The sequence below is a fragment of the Paralichthys olivaceus genome, chromosome 1, assembly GCF_024713975.1.
Source record: "Paralichthys olivaceus isolate ysfri-2021 chromosome 1, ASM2471397v2, whole genome shotgun sequence".
Taxonomy (NCBI): Eukaryota; Metazoa; Chordata; class Actinopteri; order Pleuronectiformes; family Paralichthyidae; genus Paralichthys; species Paralichthys olivaceus.
Window position 1 is genome coordinate 16,317,556 of NC_091093.1, and position 22,534 is coordinate 16,340,089.

Here is a 22,534-nt window from a genome sequence, read left to right on the forward strand (position 1 = left end):
TGGATTTTAGCGTTGTTATATTTGCCTTTTATCAGTAAAACTATGTACTCTTATATAGATAACATATGTGGTTTCTTTCACGCTGCTCATGTGATTTTTCTGTCTTTCTCCAGCTGCGTCCTCCATCAGCAGTGAGTCCTCTCCAGTGTCCTCCCCGGCCACCAACCACAGCTCTCCAGTCAGCACTCCCAAGAGGGGCCCCCTCGGTCCAGGGCCTGTCCTGGTCCCCCCGGCGGGCCACAGCGTGCCAAACACTCCACCTGTAGTCACCATTGCTCCAACAAAGACAAGCAACGGCCTCTGGAGGAACGAGGGACGCCAGGTAAAACCACATCCAAACACCTCCTCTTACTGACCTTTAGCCTCTTATCTTCCATCCATTTTTTTTCTTTCTGTTGCTCTCAGATTGTTCCGATGTTATTTTCTTTCCTTTTTTTTTTTTCCTTTCTGTCTCTTATCTTGTTGTCCAAGCAACATTCTAGTGATCTCATTCTTGCCTGCTAGCACAAACATGACCACAGACAGGCTCTCGAGGGATTAATGGATTTTGTATCTGGCCTGGAACCAATAGTGAGGCATTATGCACTTGACATATGTACATGTGACATAGTGGGTGTATGAGTGTTTGCCCCCCTCCCCTCATCACCACACCACCCCCCACGGCTCCATGCGTTAAACAATGGCAGCTGCCACTGGGACGTGGAGGTGACAGCCTCAACGGCAGCCAACATCTGTGCCCCTCCAACCCCCCTCCTACTTGGCCCTCTTGCCCTTGGCCCCCCCCACACACACACACACACACACACACACACACACACACACAGCATGTCCAGCCTCACCCTCTTCACTCAAGCAGTCAAGTGCATCCTCTGATTCGTCACCCCGACACCCGCTCTATGTTACGTAGAAGGGAGAGAGGAGGAGAGCTGCTTGCTTTGATAAGGAGTGGATTATGGATTATGGCCTTGATTTAAGCCTTGTTATCTCAGCTCAGGGCTAATGGTCGAGGCCAAGCACACAGTTATGAACAGCACTCGGCTGCACGCAGAAACTCGGTGAGACACTTTGACGGTTCCCCTGAGACAGGGAGAAGGGGCAGAGCAAAGGGTGAGCGAGGAGGTCAGTGTGGTAACATTCAACCTTTTGCCCCCCCCCCCCCCTTTTACGGAATGACCCCTCAATAGTTCAAGGGTCGACCAGAAGTTGGAGGGGGCTGCAGGGGATCTCTCCCAATCATATCACCCTTTTTCCCCCCATTCAAGTGCAACAGAAGAAATAAAGGGACAGAAGCCTTGCCGCTCCTTTCCACATATATTGTTGTTAATACTGTTCGTGTGTGTGTGTGTGTCTGTGTCTGTGTGTCTGTGTGTGTGTGTGTGTGTGTGTGTGTGTCTGTGTGTGTGTGTGTGCAAGAAAACGAGCATGAATCCAAAAGGTCGTGCCACTGGGTTGTTGGTGCCTACAGCAGCTTGGGGCCACCCAGCTGAAGAATGGAGGAGGTTAAGGTGTAGACAAGAGGTTGCGATGGAGGGGGTAAAGGTTGGGGGGGGGGTTAGCAAGCTGATGTAATAGCATCTCCTCTGTCTCTGTGGGGCTGCTTCAGGAAGCACTACAACTCTGGTGACAAAGAGCTATGTGGCTATAAAGGACATGGATGCACCCCTGCTATCAAAATGCCCCTCTTAAACACAGATGATACTGTCTGGAGCTTGTTAACATCACTAATGGTTGATGAGGAAGAATGCATCAGTGCTTTTACCTTCTGTCTTTGCCCTTAACCCTTGTAGTCTTCTCTAACCTTCTCTGGCTGCATCCATATTACTCTTTTTAAAATTCTGTCCACACAAGTGTTTTAGCACCGCATCAGTTTTAATCTCAGTTTTAAAAACATATTACATGACCACTCATGTACACTGGACATGCACCTGGTGGTGTAAACAGGAAGGCAAGTGTGCCCCACTGGAACAAGGGAATTGTCACAGATTTCTCAAATAATAGCTGGTGCCCTACACAAGCAGTTGTATCATTGTAAAATGCTGAATATAACTGCACAACAGCTCTCCGCAGAAACAACAGGGTCAGCAACGATTTTAATTGATTATCCATGTTGCGCTCTACACTGGTGGCCAAGGCTAAACCAGGTTGTTATCATCTGGAAGAGGGTAATGTAATAGGAACCTGACTGATTAGCAAAGGCTAGGTCATGACTGAAAAGACCCTATCAGCAAGCTCTTGTGAGTGTCTATGTCATCGTTTACAAACATATACGTTTCTGCCGATCCAGACTGAAACGCAGTCAGCACCATTTGCAAACCGATCCGATTTAGCTGGTCTAAAACTCTGCAGTAGTATGGATGGCAGGCCTATCTGTAGCAAATGAAAACGTAGTGTGGCTGTAACATGTGTCTGCTTTTATCATCCAATATTTATACAGAATTTTCTTCTGGGTTATGACATAAAGAGTGACAAAGAATATTACAAGAGCCAGAAATGAAGAAATAAAGACGAAAGGAGATTTTCACGCTGGGAGGATAAATAGTTACACACAGAGGTTTTGTTCTGTGGATCCCCTGTAAAGCTTATCTGTTGCATGTGTGTGTGTGTGTGTGTGTGTGTCCTGCTTTCTGTGTGTTAGAAGGGTTGATTAGTGTCTCTCTGGCTGAGATATTAGTCTGTCTTTCAGAGGGGGGTGATGGGCAAGGCAGTGAAGGGGGGAGGGCTTGGTGTGTTGGCATTTTGCTTTAATGACTGCAGGAGTCTGCTCCCGCTGCTGCCTGTAATTGCTTTTTAATTGGCAATTTGGATTCATAGCTCCATCTGAGAGGCGTAAACGAGAACTCTACAATGCACGGGGTCTCCCACCCTCACTGGGGGTTACAGGAGCCTGGCTCGCACAGAGGAAGATGCCCTGCTAATGGATGTGTCTTTGTATTTGTGCTCTGTAGTGTGTATATGGCGGGCTGCTATTGAATAGTGTTTATTTGAGAATGGAAGGATGCTTTTTTACGGCGGGGTGAAAGGTCAGAATGGGATGGCTGATTGGATGCCCGAGTGTCTAAGGTGCCTCTCTAATGGGAACAAAACGTTCTGTCTAAGGCATGTTAACTTTTTCAAGGTTCTGACCTGTTACATCCACACCTTTACATGTTTTTGTGTACGCCTATATTCCATACACAGACCGGGATCAGGCTCTGGCAGAAAAAATGACACCATAAAGATGCAACATGGCTGCCATTTGCACTCATAATCATTAACAAAAAGATTCCAAATTCATTTTTCTTGATCATCTCCTATAGAAAAGGGACTTTCTTTACTTTCAGTAACAGTATTAATATTTCAAATCAAGAAAAGCCAGTCAATTGTAAACTTGCAGCAGCACTGCAACGCTTTGTTGTTTTACAAGCATCTTTATTCCATCGTCTTATGATGTGAAATGTATGAGTAAATCTAATTAGTCCAGTAGAGCTCTGTGGTGACTCATGTTACAAATAAAGAAAAAATGTCAATCATCCTGCAAAGCTAAAAATGTTGTGTAGATTAAAAAAATACACACAAAAAAATCAAATAAGAATAAAAATCAAGTAAAAAGCAGAGAATATGTACATAATATATGCCTTTCACTATACAGAATATCATGGGTAGAGAAAAGTACTTGAGTAAAGTTCAGTGGCACAGTTATTTCAGTTAAGTAATGATGAAAGTTTTGTTAGACACTTGATAAAGCGGTTCACAGATGTGATTAAAGCAAATATTACCTGACAGAAAGTTTGATAGAAGTAATACCGGTCACCTTACCTTAACGTACATCTGTATGATAGGATATATGTGCATGGCTTCATGGGAAAGTTCATGTGGGTTAAACTCAGAAATGTTTGCATGTATATTTGCCTGCCACATATATCTCAAGGTCTTTTTAACAGTCAGACTTCCATCGAACCAGCAATCGTTTTTTGTAACGGCAGATAAAGAAAAAAAAGAGGAAGTAGCAAACAGAGAGCCTGGCACTCTGTGGTTTGCATGCATGGGCTGATATTGACTTCTTTTGACATACATGAACCTGTTTTCCAGTCGGCTGCTGATTGGGAGGGACCATCCACCTTCTCCCCTGTGCTCATAAAGCTTTGAAAGCACAGGGATGGAGTGAGTGCGGGGGTGGTTGCGGGGAGGGACAGAGGGGTTTGAGGGAATAAAGTGCCTCACTGTTTAGTGAAGTGCAACCAAACAACACGGAGCAAGCACCAGAAAGTGGGAGGTCTAGGAAACAAAGGGGGATGTGGGGAGTCTGAACATTAGAGGCATTTAAGATTGGATGTTGGCGCATCAGTGTCATTCCGGGTCAGTGGCTGCAGAGGAGGGCGTGGAGGTAATGGCTCACTAAATAGGATTTGTTTTATCAGGCGGCAGTGAGAGAGAAGACAGTGCCGCTTTAAGGTCTCTCTCTAATCCCAGAGGTTAATTCGGCGGGGCAAGAAGTGCCCTCTCCTCTCTCTCGTCTTCTTTAGGGCTTCATCTCTCTTCCCTTTCTTCCCTCCTGATTCTTTCCAGTCGGTCGCTCGCCGCTTCAAGTCTTATTTCGCCCGGTGATGAGATGACTGTTCTGCCACTCCGATGAAAACCCTCATCAACTGTACACATCTTTATGTAAACAATTTCCCTTTCTCCTACTTACAAGGGTTGTAAATTTCCCCAGCTCGGCATTTTGCGTTTGTAGGCCGAGGGATACCAAAGCTTGAGAAAAAAATGCCCTCCCACTCGCACAGCAGGATGTCTTTGTAGCTCTGAAACGGTGTGTGTGCCTGCTGAGTGTGTGTATGTTTGTTGTGAGGATTGGATAAGTGAGACCAGACTTGCTGCCAAAGGGAGAGAGGGAGGTGAAGGAGAAGAAGGGAGATGGCGAGGCAGAGGGATGTTGCTTTTTAGATTTTCTTGTCTTCCTCTGTACATGTTGGTGGGCAGGTTATGTTTGCACACAAACATACACACTCAATCAAGATCAAAATCTTATTCTCAGTGGAAGCACTGCCTTTGTGCATCTCCCACATCCTCATCAATTATATAGATGGCATCGCTCTCTTTAAATTAAACTGTGTTTTTTACCCTACTTTTCTGGTTTCCTCATTTTACAATAGATTTCCCTCAGAGTAAAGTTGATCCATGTATTTTTACTGGGGTTGTTGCATGTGTGAGAAAGTGGATGAATCTTTCTGAGGTCTGAATAGAGGGAGAGTGAGGGAGGCTGCTGCATCACACACAGGCCTATTCTCTCCCCCACCTCCCCCATCCTCGCCCCCTCACAGGATGGGCTTCATGAGACCTGACAACCGTGACGGTCACAGGTCCCTACAAACAATGACCAGGAATCTCTCTCTCTCTCTCTCCGCATCTCTCTCTCCTCTCCCCAGATTGACTCAGGGCCTCGTGGGGCCAGCAGGGAACGTTTGGGTGTCGAGGGAAACCTACCCCAGGAAAAGGGTGGCCCCTCTATCCCTGCCCACCTCCTGGGAAACCCCTATGCCTTTGGTCTCACCCCCGGTGCTGTCATGCAGGATTCACGTTTCCAGCCCCTCAAGTGAGTCACACACTGCTCCGCCGTGTTTTGTTCTCATGGATTTATTTTTCATTAACACTCTGGCATATGATCATTAATGAAACTCACTGGAATAAGCTGCTACAACAATCATTTGTCTGGTTGATTCTGCTGAATAAATATTTTAGAGTTTCTTGGTGAAAACTGGTCAATTTTCACAATAACTAACACATGCAAAATCTCTGTTGTTCCTCTACTGTTGCTTTATCCTCAGTCTGCCCAGACAGTTGCCTAATGCAGTGCCCCCTGGTCCTATACCAGAAGAGTATCTCCGTGGCTTCCGGCCCTACGCCACGACCGAGGATGCCCTCCGCATGCCCTCGTTGCCCCTTGGCCTGGACCCCGCCACTGCAGCCGCTGCAGCTGCCTACTACCACCCCAGTTACCTGCCCCACCCCTCCTTCACACCATACAGGTAGGCCTCTCCGCTCAGTTGTTTTTGTTGACTTGGCACCAATTTCCTCTGAGAGCAAATTGTGCAAACCAGTGCATAAAATGGAACTAAGTATTTGCACTGTTTAGACTCAGCAGTAAAATGCGTCTGTGTAACGTTGACCTTGAATAGATTTTTCTCAGAGCTTAAATATTTTAGTTGATTTTCTTTATTTGTATGTTATTTAACTGAGGAAGAGGTTTTGTTGAGCGTAAGAGAGATGGAGTGGGACGTGACTGAGACAGATGGCAGTGACCATAAAAACACTGGGTTAGAGACAGACAACAGGAGAAGCACTACACTTGATAGTTTTCCAAAAATCCTATGGGTGTGTTTTTATTGTATTGAAATAAATAAAAAACTGATCTTGCTCTATTAATGAAAATCTTGCATATGTTTTGAAGCTACATCATCAAAACCAGTTAATAATTCCAGTTTTCCTCTCTTTGCCTAAACTTGGTTAGAGTCATTGATAGAATTCAAACATTCCAAATATTTGCCACCTAACTCTGTATATCTGGAGCTTACTTCTGAATGCTTTCTGACAAATGAACATTAAAAAACTCTTCTGAAATAAGATTTATCCTGTTAACCACTTTTATGACTCTTATGTCAAATGGCTGCACAAAATAAATGTATCTAAATCAAGAGTTTCAGTAATTTAAAGTTCATTTTAAAATATATGTATGGTTCTGTTGCTCAGTAAAAGCTATTAAATACGCCAGATTGAAACATGCAACATTTACAAGGGGACAGAATCCTTTTTGTTCAGTGTAATAATCATACAAAAATGGATCATACTAAAATAACCAGCAGTAGAAAATGGTGCAGTGTTTGTTTGAAATGTGTACTGTACATGATCATCTGGACACTGTGTGAGTGTGTGTGTGTGCACGCATGCATGTGTTGACAAGGGCCCTTCTTGCTTTGGGCTATCACACAGGCTGCGTGCCCCTGGTCTGTCAGCCCAGCTAGATCACAGGACTGCAGCACCCATCACACACCGCGCTGTAATGCATTTAATGAGGGGATGAGCGGTGGATGTCATACACACAGAATTGCACAGTTGTGCATTAGCACACAGTGCAGTCTCTCGCTGTAGCTGCTGTGTGGTGGTGATTGAGGTGTGCCAGGAGACGCAGCTGCTTTCTTGAAAGATGGACGACCCTGTGATGTCACCTCTTTGGGAGATGGAGGCACATAGGTTAATGAAAATGAACACTGCACTGCCACACCGAGACTGAATTTTTCTCTTTCTCTCTCTTTTTTCATTGCAATCCTTATCTCCCAGGATGGATGACCCTTTCTGCCTTTCTGCTTTGAGGTCACCTTTCTATCAGCTGCCAGCAGGGGGAGCTTTGCCCCCCATGCATCCCTCTGCTGTTCACATGCACCTGCAAGGGGTCCGCTACCCTGGAGATTTCACACACCCTTCACTGTCAGCACTGCAGTCTGAGAGGTAAAGGCCCTCACACTAACATAGAAGAACATGTTTAGATATCAGCTGTGATTTTGAATATCTAAATTGAATTTCTAATTTAACGTCCATCGTCTTTCTGCTTGTGTTACCCCTGTCCACTGCTCTTTTATAGGCTTCAGCTGGAGGATGAGCTGCGGCAAAGAGAGAGGGAGCGCGAACGAGAGCGCGAAAAGGAAAGGGAGCGTGAGGTGGAGAGAGAAAAGGAGCGGGAGAGAGAACGAGAGAGGGAGCGGGAGAAGGAGCTGGAGAGGGAGAGGGAAAGGGAGCGGGAGCGAGAACGGGAGCGTGAGAGGGAACGGGAGAAGGAGAGAGAAAGGGAGAAGGAGCTGGAGAGGCAGAAGGAGAGAGTGCTTAGGGAGAAGGAGCTGCAGGCATCGAAGGCCATGGAGAGCCACTATCTGGCAGAGCTCCACGCCATCAGAGGGCAGGAGGACCGAACCAAGCCTGAGAGACTCACCCCTAATCGGGCTGGTATGTGTCTGTGCTTCCCCTGTAGAATCTATTAACTACAATTAGAGTAGATTACACTTTATTTGTAGAATCTCTTCTGAAATTCGTCTTGAATCTCAAGACGTCCATTGCCTCACATAAAGACAAATATATAATAACACAACAGAACAAAAGTGTATACACATATACACTTGTCCACACTTGTACCAACCAAATTAATTGATGGAAAGAAAAGGAATCTGCAACAATTGCTGCAAATTAATAATTTATAGATATATTCCAGCAGTTTTTTCCATCCCCTGTTTGTATGGTTCACTCACAGTGGATCACTATTATTCATTGCTGTTTGCTGCGTTATGTGAATAAAACATATCACCTGATCCGTGAACATGATTTGAGTCACGTCAGGTTGATTTTTTTTTTTGGCAATGGTGATGACGACAACAACATCAAACTAGATCTTTTGTCATTGTTTTGATTTAGAGACCCCTAGTGGACGAAGTTACGTATTACATGTATAAGTCACCTGTTTGCTAAAAAAGTCAGTGGCGCCAGAATCTCAAATACAAAAATATCTTACTCTCACTATTTTCTAATATTTTTATACAAACACATCGATAAGATGAGAAAATGAGCATCAAATGATAATAATTGGTTGGAGCCCTATAATAACCAAGTGTTTGCACTGACCTTTCTCTCTCTCTGCAGATAAAACCAAAGAGCCCGCCCTCCCAGCTCCCAAACCTGTCCCACCAGGACTACACTCTCCAATGGTTCAATCGCATCATCCCGTCCCCGGTTTAATCTCAGGCCACGGTCTCTTCATGGGACCCAGCGCTGTCGGGTCGGGGCTCTCGGCCTCACTGCTCGCTCAGAGAAACAACGAGGAGGAGAGGTGGTTGGCACGGCAACGTAAGCTGCGGCAGGAGAAGGAGGATCGTCAGTACCAGGTGTCCGAGTTTCGTCAGCAGGTTCTGGAGCAGCACTTGGACTTGGGCCGTCCGGCTGACGCAGCAGATCACAGGACAGACGCACACAGGTGAGACAGACAGAAATGTGCAGATATTTCAAACCTACTTCGATTTTATAATTCATACAATGCAGAAGTATTTATTTTTTCATATTGTGGCGGTTGTGCAGTTGATAGAGACAAGCTGCATTACAAAGGTGTACACCTTATTTTGTGGGGTGTTCGTCTGTCCCTTCTCGCTTGATGTGGACAGTTGTGCTTTTGTTTTGAAGCCTCAGAAGCTGGCAGGCTTTAGAAGTTTGTTTTCAGGCAGGGCTGAAAAAAAAAAGAAGATAAACCCTGTCAGAAGCATCTCATCTACTCTATTTCTGTCCTTGCTACCTTCCAGGCCTGACACGTAGGAAAACAGGCAGCTATGTTTAGATGTCGACGTAGGGTCCTGATGAGTGCTGTTCCATGAGAAGTGGGCAGCAGTTTCAAACAGGCAGCGAGTACGACGGCTAAGATACACAAAGGCTAATTCTTGGATAATCCTCTCAACCTTGCACGGCCTAAGCCCTCGACTTACCCTGCTTTGTTACTGTGACTGTGTTTTTGTTGTTGTGTGCGATTTAGGAGTGAGGTTGTGGTTAATGCTGAACTCGGAGGACGAAAACACACGCACACACACGTCTGCTATCAAAAACCCTATGATATAATCACAGAATCACACCTCATGCAGAATCTCTCTGCAGATTTTGGATAACACACGCATTTGCTGATACACACACGTGTGCATGAAATGCAAACACAAACGGGAAGCACACTACCCTTCAACCATCTGTTTTTCCCTCTTCCTCACTTCCGCTTCTTTTTCACCACCATACCTTTTCTCCTCCTCAACCTTGTTCTCCCTTTCTATTCTTCTCTCTCATATAATAAACTGTCATTCCTTACTAACAATCCATCATTCTCCTTCCTGCTATTTTTCTGCCTGTCTGTCTGTCTGTCAGGAAAACATTTCTCCTGGCCCCTCTGAACTTGCTCGCCTTTCCTCTCTTTCCCTCTGTGTGTGTGTTTGTGTGTGTGTTGTGTGTTTGTGTGTGTGTGTGTGTATGCGTGCCACACTTCAAGGGCCTAACAGATCAAAACCAGGCCTCATATCTGGAGGACAGTGTGTGCCTTGGCCACATCCTCACTCTGCTCTGGGCTACTCTGCCTGGGCTTGATAACACTGCTTTGTACAGACACATACACCCACAGACGTACTCACAGGGTGTATGTTGTGTGTCTTAGCATCACATGTGTGATTGGGAAACACTGTTTCTCAATATGGGCATTGTGCTCTATGTCTAACAGCTATGCACCATCCCTGCTCCATTGTATCTCCACAGATCCATAACAAATCACCATGAGCCAGGAAGCCGGGACCTCCACGCTCACTTAGGCGCCCCTCCTCCCCTCATCTCCCCCAAACCTCCACAGCCACCACGCGAACACCACCCTCCACCTCCCACCACCCTGTGGAACCCGGCAGCTCTCATAGAAACGATCTCAGACTCCAGACGTAACCACGAGCCCTCAGGGATGGGACACTATGAGCTCAGTCGGCTGCCCCCGGGGCCATCCAAATTTGAGGACGGAGCCCGTAGGAGAGAAGGGGGAGCAATGGAGAAATACCCCCCACTGAGAGGTCCTCCAGGCCTGACGGAGCCCAGCACGTTCCTTGCTGATCTGGAGAAATCCACGCAGTCCTTCTTCAGCCAGCAGAGATCATCGCTGTCGCTGTCCAGCCAGTACGAGCTGGAGGGAGCTGTGAAAGGCAACGCTGGACAAAAGAGCTTCCAGGGACACCCAGGGCACAGTAGACACGGACAAGGGCTAGGACTAATCTCTGGGTCAGGGATGGGACAGGTAGCTACACTGGGAATGGGCCCGGACACAATGCTGATCTTCGATGAGTACCTTCAGCAGCACCGAAGGCCAATCAGCAAGCTGGACCTGGAGGAGAAGAGGAGAAGGGAGGCGAGGGAGAAAGGTATAACCAGCCTTTTGTTACCTACACTAGTCACAGCATGTTTAATGTGATAAATCAACTTTTTAGAGAATTTTAGTGCAGCATCACTAATGACGCCTGTGTCTGCTGCAGGTTATTACTATGAGCTGGAGGACTCGTATGATGAGAGTGATGAGGAGGAGGTGAGAGCCCATCTCAGGAGAGTGGCAGAGCAGCCGCCACTCAAACTGGATGACACCACCGAGGTAAAACACACCTGCCAACACACACGTCTCCTGTGCCTTCTACGATGGAAGCACACACACAAGCACTCATGATAAAACATTTCAGTAAGGGGATGTTTTTTTCTTTTTCGATTCTCTGAGCAGAAATTGGACTTTCTGGGAGTGTTTGGCCTGACCACAGCGGGAAGGCGGGACGAGCTGGTGCAGCAGAAGAGACGGAAGAGGAGGAGGATGCTCAGGGAGCGCAGCCCCTCTCCACCCGCCTCGCAATCAAAACGCACTCCTCCCCCCCCTCAACTCAGCACGCGTTTCACCCCGGAGGAGATGGACCGAGCACCGGAGCTGGAGGATAAGAAGCGGTTCCTCACCATGTTCAAACTGTCCCATGTCACTGTGCAGCAGAGAAGAGGTAAAAGGGAATTTATGGTTACTCATACATGAAGTAACACATGTGACGTAACAAGTGTGGACTCTTTTTTTCAGCATTTTATTTTTATCTATCTAATTAGCATGACATAAATTAGCCTAGTTTGATTCCATTAAATCCCCAAAACATGTTCCAGTCTCTTCAGTCTTGCGATCACTGGTGTCAGGGGTTAGATTAGTTCTACAAAAACATCTGGACCTGCAACCTTAAAAGCTTCATTCTCTCCTGATGATGATGATGATGATGATACCTCATTATTGGATCAGTTTGAGATTTTCTTGCACCACAGCAGCTCTGTTTGCATAATCACATCCAATTCTCACGATAGACAAAGATATAGAAATTTACTCAACATTAAAATCACAAAATCATTTCCAGTCCCTTCAACGTACATCACGTGTGTGCTTAAGTTAAACATTGTTGTACAGAGGAATCCTGTATTTGTGGTTTGATGGTTACAGTTGGCCTTCACTTTTCAGGACATGGTTGGGGTCAGAAACACCAAGTGATGCTTCCAACTGTTTTCTTTAATTATGTTTCAAAAACGTCATTAATTAGTGTAATAATTAACAGTGTGTGAAGATGCCTCTTAGCTACTCTTGTTTAAGTAACAGGTTGGTGTGTGTAGGAGCCTTTTTTAATTGATCTCAATACATATATATATATATATATATATATAAATAAAAACATTGTCTTTTGGAATCGCATAGCATTGTTTCAGCAAGGTTTCTAGAAACCACTGCCTCATAGAACAGACCTTCAGTGCCTGTAACATACCACTCAGCATTACTCCATTGCTCATATATCCTGTTTCTGCTTTTGACTTTTTTTAAATTTCAGCAGAGAAACACTGATCACATGTTCTTTCAGCTTTTAGAGAGTAGCATCCTCCGTCAGCTCTATAACTTCCTGATTCTGCACTTCAGAACTCTGCCTGCGCCATGTTGTCATTAGCATGTTGACTCAAGCTTTGAAAAAAAAATTAAAATTAAATACTTAACACTGTCTTAGTTAAAAAGGTTGAGGTGGTGTCAAGCATGCAGCTACACACATGCACACGGAAGCACTTTTCACTGCAGAGGAATTGGGAACAGCAGCAGTGTGTGTCGTTACCATCTAAACCTGTTTGCTGCCTATAGAGGGCAGTACACAGCCTTACAAACATGAAACAGGGAAGCATCACTGCTTATGGAATTGTAAGATACATGCAGACAGGACTAATGAAAGGTTTTACTAATTATTCTTTTTCTCTGTCTCTCAGATAATGAAAAAGTGGTGGAGCTGCTTCAGGCCATAAAAGAAAAGAGTGTAACTCTGGATACCATCAGACATGCCGCTCATCCGCTGTGTAAGAGCCCGTCAGCTCAGATCACAGGTGAGATTCTTACTTAGGAACATAAACGTGCAGACTTGATCAAGTATCCTATTGGGTTAGAGTGGTGTTTCAGTTGTTCACTTGTATGGGAAATGCATCTAAAGTAACAACAGTTTCTAATTGCAATGTTTGTAGGTTATGCACATCTTGACCTCATCATGACACATGTGTTCAAATGATTGCAGATTCTGCCTTTGCTCAGCCTTCCTCTGAATCAGAGGACCACAACAACGTCAGACCACAGAGCCCCTCCTCGCATTGCCCAGCGTCCCCCAGTGGACACCCGAAACCCCTAGGGGACACATTAAGACCAAAGGAACCTCCTTCTCCAGCTGTCTACCCAGACAAGGCCCGGGGGCCCAGCGAAGCACCGATCTCTAAGAGGAGCTCCAGTCTGCTCAACAGCTTGCGACCTGCACTCCCCCATCAGGCGAAAGAGGGCCATCACAGCATCAACGGACGCACCAAACCCTGGGACAGCTTCACGCCAGAAGAATTTGCTCAGCAATTCCATGAATCTGTGCTTCAGTCCACTCAGAAGTCTCTGCAGAAACACAAAGGTTAGACGCACAAGCCACAGTTAAAGAAATATGCTTGCAAAGGTGACTACTGAGCAACAGAATTATACTGAGGTGCAACCTACAGGTCGGCCAGTATCAGTCCTGCTGTAATGGAAGCACAACATCGAAAACATAAACCGCAGATTTGTTTTCTGATTAAAACAAAAAGATAATTTTCTTATTGGGTTGGTATAATAAAAATTTAGAGCTTCAAATAACCATCATTTTCAATGTTCATTATTTTTTTAATTAGATTAGATTTCCATAAAATAGGCCTTTAGTTCATCCTTGCATTAACTATAAGGTTAAATAATGTGCATTGTCACATTCCAATACAAATAACCAATACATAAAGGCTTTTGCATGATAAATAGTTTTTTTTTTTAAATCTCTATATTTTCAATATTGTTGTCTGTTTAGTTGTCTCAAATAATAAAGAAATGATAAATCTATTCTTCTCTGACATCTTGTACTCTAGGTGGAGCCACAGGGATGTCGGAGTCATCCCACCCCCAGGAGTCATCAGTTCACTACAACATTCCAGAGCTGCAGAGCACCCCTGGCCCCCGACCGCCGCCGCCACACTCACAGTCTCACTCCAATGCACATCCATTTCCGCATCCGCTCTCGCACACTCACCCTCACCTTCAACCCAACGGGCAGCACTTCTCAGTGCCGCTGCAGCGGGAAGTGTCAGGAGCGAGAGAAGACATGTCTGGTCCCGAGGACTCTGAGGAAGAGGAGGATGAGGAGGAAGAGGAGGGTCCTGCCTCCAAGTGGCGGGGGATTGAATCTATATTTGAAGCTTATCAGGAATATGTAGAAGGTAAGCAGCCACACTAAATATGAAGTGATTGTACTAATTCTGCTGCTGCTATAAAAACCTTAGGCACATTTTTTTTCTCCATAAAACTGATCACATCACTTTGCAGTTTCATGAATTAGTGTTTCTCTTTGTGTCAATTAATTTGTGTGGTTAACAAACCATTTCTTACATAGCAGCAAATATAACTGGAGACTAAATAGACAGGAGTGTAGTATTTAATTCATAAAAAAATATTTAAAAAAGCTAAAACACCTAAGACCAAAGATTCTCAGGTTGTTGTAGCATTCTCGTGTCACTAGAGGGTGGTATTTATCCTTTCCACACAGCTCAGTTATGTCCAAATATATTTAATTCTATTTAATCTTTATTTAATTAGTCTCACTGAGATAATGATTTATTTTTCATGAGAGAATGGTGCCGTCTTTATTTTGTTGATTGCTTCTGTTTCTCAATTATTCAACTCAAGGAAGCAAAAAAACAAGAAATTAAGAAAAACGGTTATAAGAGTCAATAAAAAACATTTCCTTCAAAACTTAAAAGTGTCTGAAAGAAATCTAAGATTCTGATTTGAGGGCAGTTTGTAGTTCATCTCATTTTACTGGTGCGGAGTTCCTAAACTGTGAACTGTGCACTGTTCGTACTAGATTAAAATGAGAGAGCAGATTTTTAAAAGAATAAAACAAGATCCTATTTCTCCTCGACTGTGGGAAGGTCCATCCCACCGTGTGACACAGAGAATTATTGATAAAATGTTTTGCCAGTTGTAATACAGTGCAGGATACAAAGTGTTGAGTGATGATGAGGCAGCACGATAATAAGGAACGTCTTCATCGTCAGACATGAACTGCACAGTAGTTTTGCAGTTGGATGAAGAGAGGTATCCTTTAATCCTCTACAAGAACTGTTTAAGAATGATTTAAAGTGTTGAATGTGAGTCTTGAATATTAGTCTACTTGCAAACACAGTATTTTACAATTCAACACGAGCAGGTTTTAATGGCAGGAAGTTCAGAGATTCTTAAACTAGGAACTGATGTGATATGTATTATCATGATTTCAGGTCAAATAATATTTTTTTCACAATACGTATATAAGTCAAGGACAGAGACCATCTTGATGTGTGTGATGTGTCACTGTTGTATTTCAGTATGTTCAGTCTGCTGTAGACATTGTTCACTATCTTCATTTCTTTATAGTTCTCTAACCCCTGTTATATTTTTTCTTCCTTCCTCTAGAGCAAAGTCTGGAGCGGCAAGTGTTGCAGAGTCAGTGTCGAAGACTAGAAGCTCAGAACTACAACCTCAGTCTGACTGCTGAGCAGCTGTCTCATAGCATGGGGGTAAGACGCATGTGCACACACACCCACACACAAACACCCCACTGCTAGTGTGAGTCTGTGACTTCTAAAATCTGCTCATTTGATTTCCTTGTGCAAGTCTCTCTTAAACCATTGTGTAGCAAGTTGTGCACACACAACATGCACAGAGTGAACAAAATAGTTCAACAACTACAAAGCTACTAACTGAAGTAACTACACCACTGGCAAGTCATTGATTTGAATGTTGATTTGCAGCATAACAGGACGAGTTCAGTCGTCTCCAGTCTAATGCAGTGATTGGTTGTTGTTTTGTAAACCTGTTGAAGAGAAGCAGCCTCTAATATCATGGCAACAAACACACATTTACAAACACATGTTGGCAGTGAGGTTCAGTTCTTTGTGTTTAAATAAATGAAGACAATCAAAAGCTTTCCCAGAGATATTTTCATAATTAAACATGATAATGTTCTCATATAATCTGCTAATTAGATTCAGTGAAATAAAGTGCAGGGACACAGCTTAACATTACTGCACATTAATAGAAGGTGCTGCTCTGTAATGTAGAATGAAATAATAAATATATGTATATAATCATATGTATAATCCCTCTTTACAAATACTAAAATATCTCAAAGAGGACATAGACAACAGGAATACATACATGCAATTCTTTATTATTCTACACTTCATTGTTGTATAGAAGGAAATCCCATCCTCATTGTTGTTGGTCTCTTTCCCTCTCTGGTTGTGCAGGAGCTGATGTCCCAGAGACAGAAGCTGGCAATGGAGCGGGAGAAGTTACAAACAGAGCTGGAGCACTTCAGGAAGTGTTTAACGCTGCCACAGACACACTGGCCGAGAGGCGGCCATTACAAGGGCTACCCTCCCAGGTGACCCCGACACGCCGACCTGATGGCTCCTGGGCCGCGGCCACCTCCCTTTCAGACTTGACACCCAGAGTTTATTTTTCATAGCCTGGTCTGCTTGGCTCCACACAGGAGAGCGTGGCAGGCTTGATAAGATGAATGAATGAACGGAGTGAATGGATTGATGAATGCACAGGAGTTGGGAACGTTCAGTGAAGGGCAGGCAGTCTTTGGATTGTGGCCAGCCGGGGCCTGCGCCACAAGCCACCAAACGTGTGCCAATGTAGCCAACCCCCAAGATCAGCGTGAGTTCCGGGGCAGGAGTACCTGAAGCTCAACACAAACACACACATGCACCTGCTTCTCACACACTCTTTGGTCCCTGCTGCTCTATTGTTCAGTCCCTGCGTCCCTCACTGCCACATCTACACAGACAATCCTGCCAATGAGGGAGCAGCTGCCCCAGGAGGGGTGTCGTCAACAGACTCCAAAAATCTCCAACGAAGGCTCCTGGCCAGTCGGGACTGATTTTCATCACAGCGGCCACATGAGCTTTTGAACTGGAAATGCACTTAACGCTGAAGAACTTCCTGGTGGTACTGTGTTACAACAAAGAACTGCTCAAAATTAGGGAAGAACTTAGAAAAATGCACATTTTTTGGGAAAGAATTAAGGAAATGTTTTATTTCGAAATAGAAAATTTGAGAATTAAGAATTTTAAAAGGTGCTTCAGCCTTGTATTGTATATAATATGAAGACTTAAAAAGAATTTTGTATGTTTTTATTACTTTAATCATTTTTCTTTTAAAAGAAAGCCTGCCATTTTTATATGTTTATGCTTTTTTGGGTTGGAAAAGAAAAGCCTTGCTTTTAGTGTTTGTACTGCTGCTGGCCAGAACAGCTCATTCTGAGACATTTAGCAGAGTGAGAGCAAACAGGATACACGCTTCTCTTCTCGTTACTCACTCCAGGCTCCGTGGAGCCGAGACCCAGCCACAGCCGCCTCAGCCAGACCCCTGAGCTAAGAGAAGCTCAGTCAGAGGTCCTGAGACATGGCTCCTGCCCCGTTACACCCCCCACGCCTTCTTCACAGCAACATATATCTGTTTTAATCCCCGTTTCAACAGCTCCTCCTGTCGGCTTCACTGCCGCTGACATGACCAGTTATCTCCACGTTCACAACTTGAGATCCAGCGACACATTACGTTTTCACTCGCTTGTTTGGTTTCTAAAGACATGAAGAGTCTCTTTAAGCAGCCGCCTGATGAAAACTTGTTCTTGATGCTTTCTCTTGACGTCGGACCTTCACCTTCATTTCAACATAATGTAGCATTGGACTGAAACAGCATCCGACTTTTAAGATCAAGCCCTTAACGTCATGAGAGGATATAGTGCCAAAATAAAAAAGCAAATGGTAGCATCTCGGATTCTTGATTTAAAGTTGAAATTAGGTAGCCAAACATTCAAACCAGAACGGCCATCTTCCACTTCTCAATAACACACTCCTCCATCCCAGCACATCCCCCATTTTTAGGGCCCTTGCTACCCAAAGTTGCCAACAAGTTACAAATAAACTGGAAATCACAAAGTCAATTCAAACTGTTTTTCCTCTCATAAAATCAGAAAGGTTTCATTTACCTGCTCTCATACCTGTTTACAACCTGTCTGCCCTCCTCCTCCTAATTCTGCTCGTGTCACACTGACACTCTGTCCGATATCTAATGTCGCCTCAGCCTCATAGTCATATGTGCGATAGTAAACCCAAGAGCTCATCTACTCCGGGTATGGATAATTGATTTTTGGTGGTGGGATAAGAGATTTCATCTTTTCTAAGTAAAAAAGAAAATGTGCATAAAGTTAACTTATAAAAGCACAATTTCCCCCATTCTTAAAATGCAGGATTTACAAGTGCCTCAAGAATTTGGGAGCATGTGAATGAGTTAAAGTCCACATGGACATTTTACATGTAAAATTAAAAATAAGGGACATTTTATATTGTCTCTGACTCTTTCCAAGTCAACGGGTACAGAATCCCTTTATCCGAAAGCATCTCCAAGAATCAATTTTATCATAACATCTTTTTTATGAAGGAGGCCTCAGAGGATCGGAGGGATACAGTATAATCTGTCATTTTTACAGAGCAGGAAAGAGCAAAGAGCGCAGCCCACCAGTTAATGAAGGAGCACGCACACTGAGGGAAGCAGCCAATCAGCTGGGGAGGACGGTGCCGTACAGCGAGCCCCACTTACCCAGCATCCCCTGTGTCTCCAACCCACGCACGCCCCTGCAATAGCCCCCTTACTCAGTGGAGGATGTCTAGATGCTGTGAAATCCTGTTTTTAAAATGTACTTGTTTGAATTCATTGTAATGTAATATATTCTTTGTTGAATGTAGTAATTAGGTATTTATGAATATATGGCTGTGATTTCAGACAAAAAAGAAAATAAAATATTTCAAAAATGTTAAATACCAACCTTTGTCTGTTTGTGGGTGCTGGTATAGTCATTTAACAACTTCACAGACAGGTAGACAACAAACACTCACACGTGCTGCACAAATAAAATAAAGATTCCTGGAAGTTTTCATAAATAGGTTAACTTGGTACTTAATCATAAGCCTGATGATATTACCCTGTCACTGGTTTAAGATTAAAATACAGCGATCCTTGGTAAGAACTATATTTATGTGGATTTCCATCCAACTGAAGACATTTACTTACCCTCCAGTTATGCACTAACCTCAAACTGGAGTTGGTCTAAGGATGATGCACTATGTCTTCTAGATATTTACACTGGATCACAAAGAGGCAAATTTCTCAACAAGGACTTAAACTAGTATGCTCAAAAATAAATGATTGTCATGTATGCTAAACCAAAAGTACGATAAACATAATTATTCATGCACAAAAATGAAAAATAGAGAATAAAGAAGATCATATACACTAGTTCACTACTTCACATACACATTAAAACATTTATTTTGTTACATTGGTTGTTTTACCTGCTACGAGCCTCCTACATGACATTAAATTAAATAAGCACATCGCAAACAGCAGACGCATATAAAGCTTATATGCTTGTCAATATGTACAGATGGATGCGTTTCCCGCGAGAAGTGTAATCCCTTAAAAAACTGTGGAAAACTCTTCCGCTTTCTTCTGTTTCTTAATAAGTCCACAGGTCCAAGGCCTTGTCCCAAGTCATTGGGACAATATTCAAACAATATCCAAACATGAGCATGAACTACTCACACATCCACAACTAGTGGATCAATAATCCATTAAGTTTCCTTTACTGGAACCAGGCTGCATATTGGAACGTAGCTTGTACATAAAGTTGAGAGAGTCGAGGAAAAACGCTCGAATTGTGTTGATCTCCATCAGAGTCAGGTTGTCCAGCTACAGAGGGAGGGACGCAGAGAGAGGCGGGAGACAAGGTTAGTTTTTTAACAAGGAATGATCAAATATTACATTTACTCTTTAATGACTGTCCTCCTGCTGTCAATCTCCCTGTGAATCAGAGGAAATAAATATTCAAAATAAGAGGAAAATCCGAAATATTTTGATTTGTTTTCTTCAGTTCTACAACATCGTACTAAGTTCTATCGTACTATGTTAATGCAACTTTGTAATTCAGGTAGAGAGCATGCTTCTTTGTGGTCAGTGGTACCTTGGCATGAGCCTCCTGCTGACTGATGAAGCTGTCGGCGGACAGGCGGAGTTTGGCAATGCGCGTGTCCCAAATGTCTTTGACCAGCGTGCGGATCTCATCAGCCTTAGGAATATTATCTGACGCGCTACAGAAACATACAAATCATCAACTGAACTAGGGCGACAAATACAAGGATGATAAATCAACTTTAAGTTTATACGACTCACTGGTTCAGCAGCAGTTTGGTCAGCTCCATGTAGTAAGGACTAGGAACAGGAGTGAAAGTTTCCTCTTTCCTCTCAAGCTCTCGCATCTCCTCCAGTTTCTCTGCACATTGGAGCAGAGCATCAACAGCAGAAAGGTCTCAAACAGAAATATCATGAACCAAATCACCAGATAAAGCAAATCTCTATGTGTTTATAAGCAAATGTTTTCCTGAGGTTTTTTTAATCTTCCCACTCTATATTCTTGGATTTGAATTGCAAAGGAAAGGTCAGAAATCATGAAGGATAAGAATATTTCCATGAAATCATTCACCAATGAAAGCATCCTCCTAACAGAAATAACAAATTTCTCTCAACTTTAGTGTTCTATTGTTTTCCAAAGGCTACTAAAAACTGAAGGATACACTATTTCCTGCTTGGGATTTATTAGAAATAAGAAATATATAGAATAACAACAGCCCTATCCTCTAAATCTATAAAACTACCAGCTCCACAGTCAGTAATCCGACAACTTGAAAAAGTCAATACACTACATAACATTGATATGAATATTTAGAAAGACTTCAGGGAAATAATCTTACTGAACTGCCTCTGTTTGATTCTGAAAATAATTCAGTCATCCCTGATCCCATTTTTATTACACATCATCCCACGTCTATTGCAAACATAGAAAAAAAAATCCCCAGTCGATGCATTTTTAATGCATTGAGGGATTTTCTTTTGTGTGAATGTGTCGAAAAGTTGTGGAAAAGCAGGAAAAGACTTATCCTCTTAAATCTCTGCCAGAACACAAGGTATGATAAAAACATACTTTGAGTGGTAGAATAAATCAATAAATCAAACAAACACTCATTTGAACTAAATAGTAGTAACTTCTATAATACTATAAGTTTATTAATAGGATCATCAATTCTTAGCCTTTGCTGTGGAAGCCATGTCAAACACCTGCATTCACTGTGAATGTACATGTAGGTGTTTTATTATTATTTTTAACTCTTACCAACATCCATCCACTCAGGAGGAACGATTCTGCATTTCTGTCTCTGCTTCAGGTTGAGAGCCAACCACACGGGAACATCCACTGGCAGCCCCGGGTTGAAGGGGCCCAGGTCCCCCTGAAGAGACACAAACACGTAACTGAGCAAAAACACCTCAGTCCACACACAGAAGCTCCGGACTCCATCTTTACTAACACACAGGAGCTGTGAACAGAGGAGCTGTGGGGCTGTGGCTTCATGCATGAGTGCTGCACTGAGCAGGTAAATAAAAAACCACCATGGACAGATGTCAGGTTTGGTTTACGCTCATTTGTTGATCCGTTTCAAATAACGCGCTAACGAACACAACGCATTTCATTACCCCGATCAGATAGATCTTGTCCAGGCTGAAGTTTGGAATAATCTTCACCGTCTCCTTCTCCGAGAGGAACTCCACCTCCGCAGGATCCATCGTGTCCGTGAGTTCTGTTTCACACAAACTTCTCCGTCACACTGAGGAACGTTCCCGCGCTGCGAGACACCGGAAACTACAGCGTCGTAAGCAACCGGAAGTCAGATGTTTAAAAAAAGTTAGCGTCGTTTAATGCGCTTTTACAATTTATTTCCGTGTCTCACTTTATGTTTGGAATCCAGTTATTATTGGATGTGTATTTTATAAATGAATTACAATTTAAAGGCTGTTTGTTAAGGAACCGGTTGCCCATGACAACAATGTCTGAGCCCGGAAAGTCAAGGTCACGTGACAGTAAAACCAGTTGCACGTAATTGCAAACATGGAAAATATTTATCAATGATTCTGTAAAATAGTATGTGACTTTTTTTTAAAAGTATTAGTTATTCACACATGTATATATATTATCCATAGAGTAACACTGTTATGTAGAAGAGTAAGACTGATGGAAGTGTTCATCCTTCACTGAGGTTTCACAACATTAACACCATCAAAACAATCATTCTCTATTCAAAATATAACCTTAAAGGTTCAGTGTAACATTTAGTGACATCTAGTGGTGAATTTGCATGTTGCAGCTTAGCAGCTCTCATCTCACCTACCCTTCCAAACATGACAGAGAACCTGTGGTAATCAATGTAATTATTGACTATTGCTGTATATTACAAACAGTTTTTAAAAAGAAGTGGTCATGCTGAA

The 22,534-nt window shown here is 43.3% G+C and overlaps 2 protein-coding genes across 3 annotated transcripts in view; one reads left to right on the top strand and one right to left on the bottom strand.

The window, feature by feature from the left end:
- Positions 1–18,985, top strand: part of gse1b (Gse1 coiled-coil protein b) — a 163,981-nt gene extending 144,996 nt beyond the window's left edge. For both annotated transcript variants that reach the window (XM_069523062.1, XM_020098786.2), the window contains 14 exons: positions 114–322; positions 5,403–5,569; positions 5,802–6,002; positions 7,312–7,479; positions 7,613–7,971; positions 8,659–8,989; positions 10,294–10,937; positions 11,049–11,161; positions 11,285–11,549; positions 12,829–12,942; positions 13,128–13,502; positions 13,981–14,328; positions 15,563–15,666; positions 16,399–18,985. In XM_069523062.1, coding sequence (XP_069379163.1) covers positions 114–322; positions 5,403–5,569; positions 5,802–6,002; positions 7,312–7,479; positions 7,613–7,971; positions 8,659–8,989; positions 10,294–10,937; positions 11,049–11,161; positions 11,285–11,549; positions 12,829–12,942; positions 13,128–13,502; positions 13,981–14,328; positions 15,563–15,666; positions 16,399–16,539 — 3,539 coding nt within the window. In that variant the 3' untranslated portion in view covers positions 16,540–18,985. The remainder of the gene's footprint in view (positions 1–113; positions 323–5,402; positions 5,570–5,801; positions 6,003–7,311; positions 7,480–7,612; positions 7,972–8,658; positions 8,990–10,293; positions 10,938–11,048; positions 11,162–11,284; positions 11,550–12,828; positions 12,943–13,127; positions 13,503–13,980; positions 14,329–15,562; positions 15,667–16,398) is intronic.
- Positions 18,986–19,457: 472 nt separating this feature from the next.
- gins2 (GINS complex subunit 2) lies at positions 19,458–21,919 on the bottom strand. Its single transcript, XM_020098787.2, has 5 exons — positions 21,746–21,919; positions 21,387–21,501; positions 20,390–20,489; positions 20,181–20,307; positions 19,458–19,909 (listed from the first exon to the last, which is right to left on the bottom strand). Exons 1-5 carry the CDS (start codon positions 21,833–21,835, stop codon positions 19,781–19,783), a joined length of 561 nt encoding a protein of 186 aa, XP_019954346.1. The 5' UTR covers positions 21,836–21,919; the 3' UTR covers positions 19,458–19,780.
- Positions 21,920–22,534: the final 615 nt, after the last annotated feature.

Bases quoted from the DNA above. Each gene is read 5' to 3' on its own strand.
- gins2 (XM_020098787.2), bottom strand. From the start codon at position 21,835: ATGGATCCTGCGGAGGTGGAGTTCCTCTCGGAGAAGGAGACGGTGAAG. The intron at 21,502-21,745 runs GTAATGAAATGC...GTGTCTCTTCAG, and splicing joins ACAAGATCTATCTGATCGGG to GGGGACCTGGGCCCCTTCAA. The intron at 19,910-20,180 runs GTACCACTGACC...CTCCCTCTGTAG, and splicing joins AGCAGGAGGCTCATGCCAAG to CTGGACAACCTGACTCTGAT.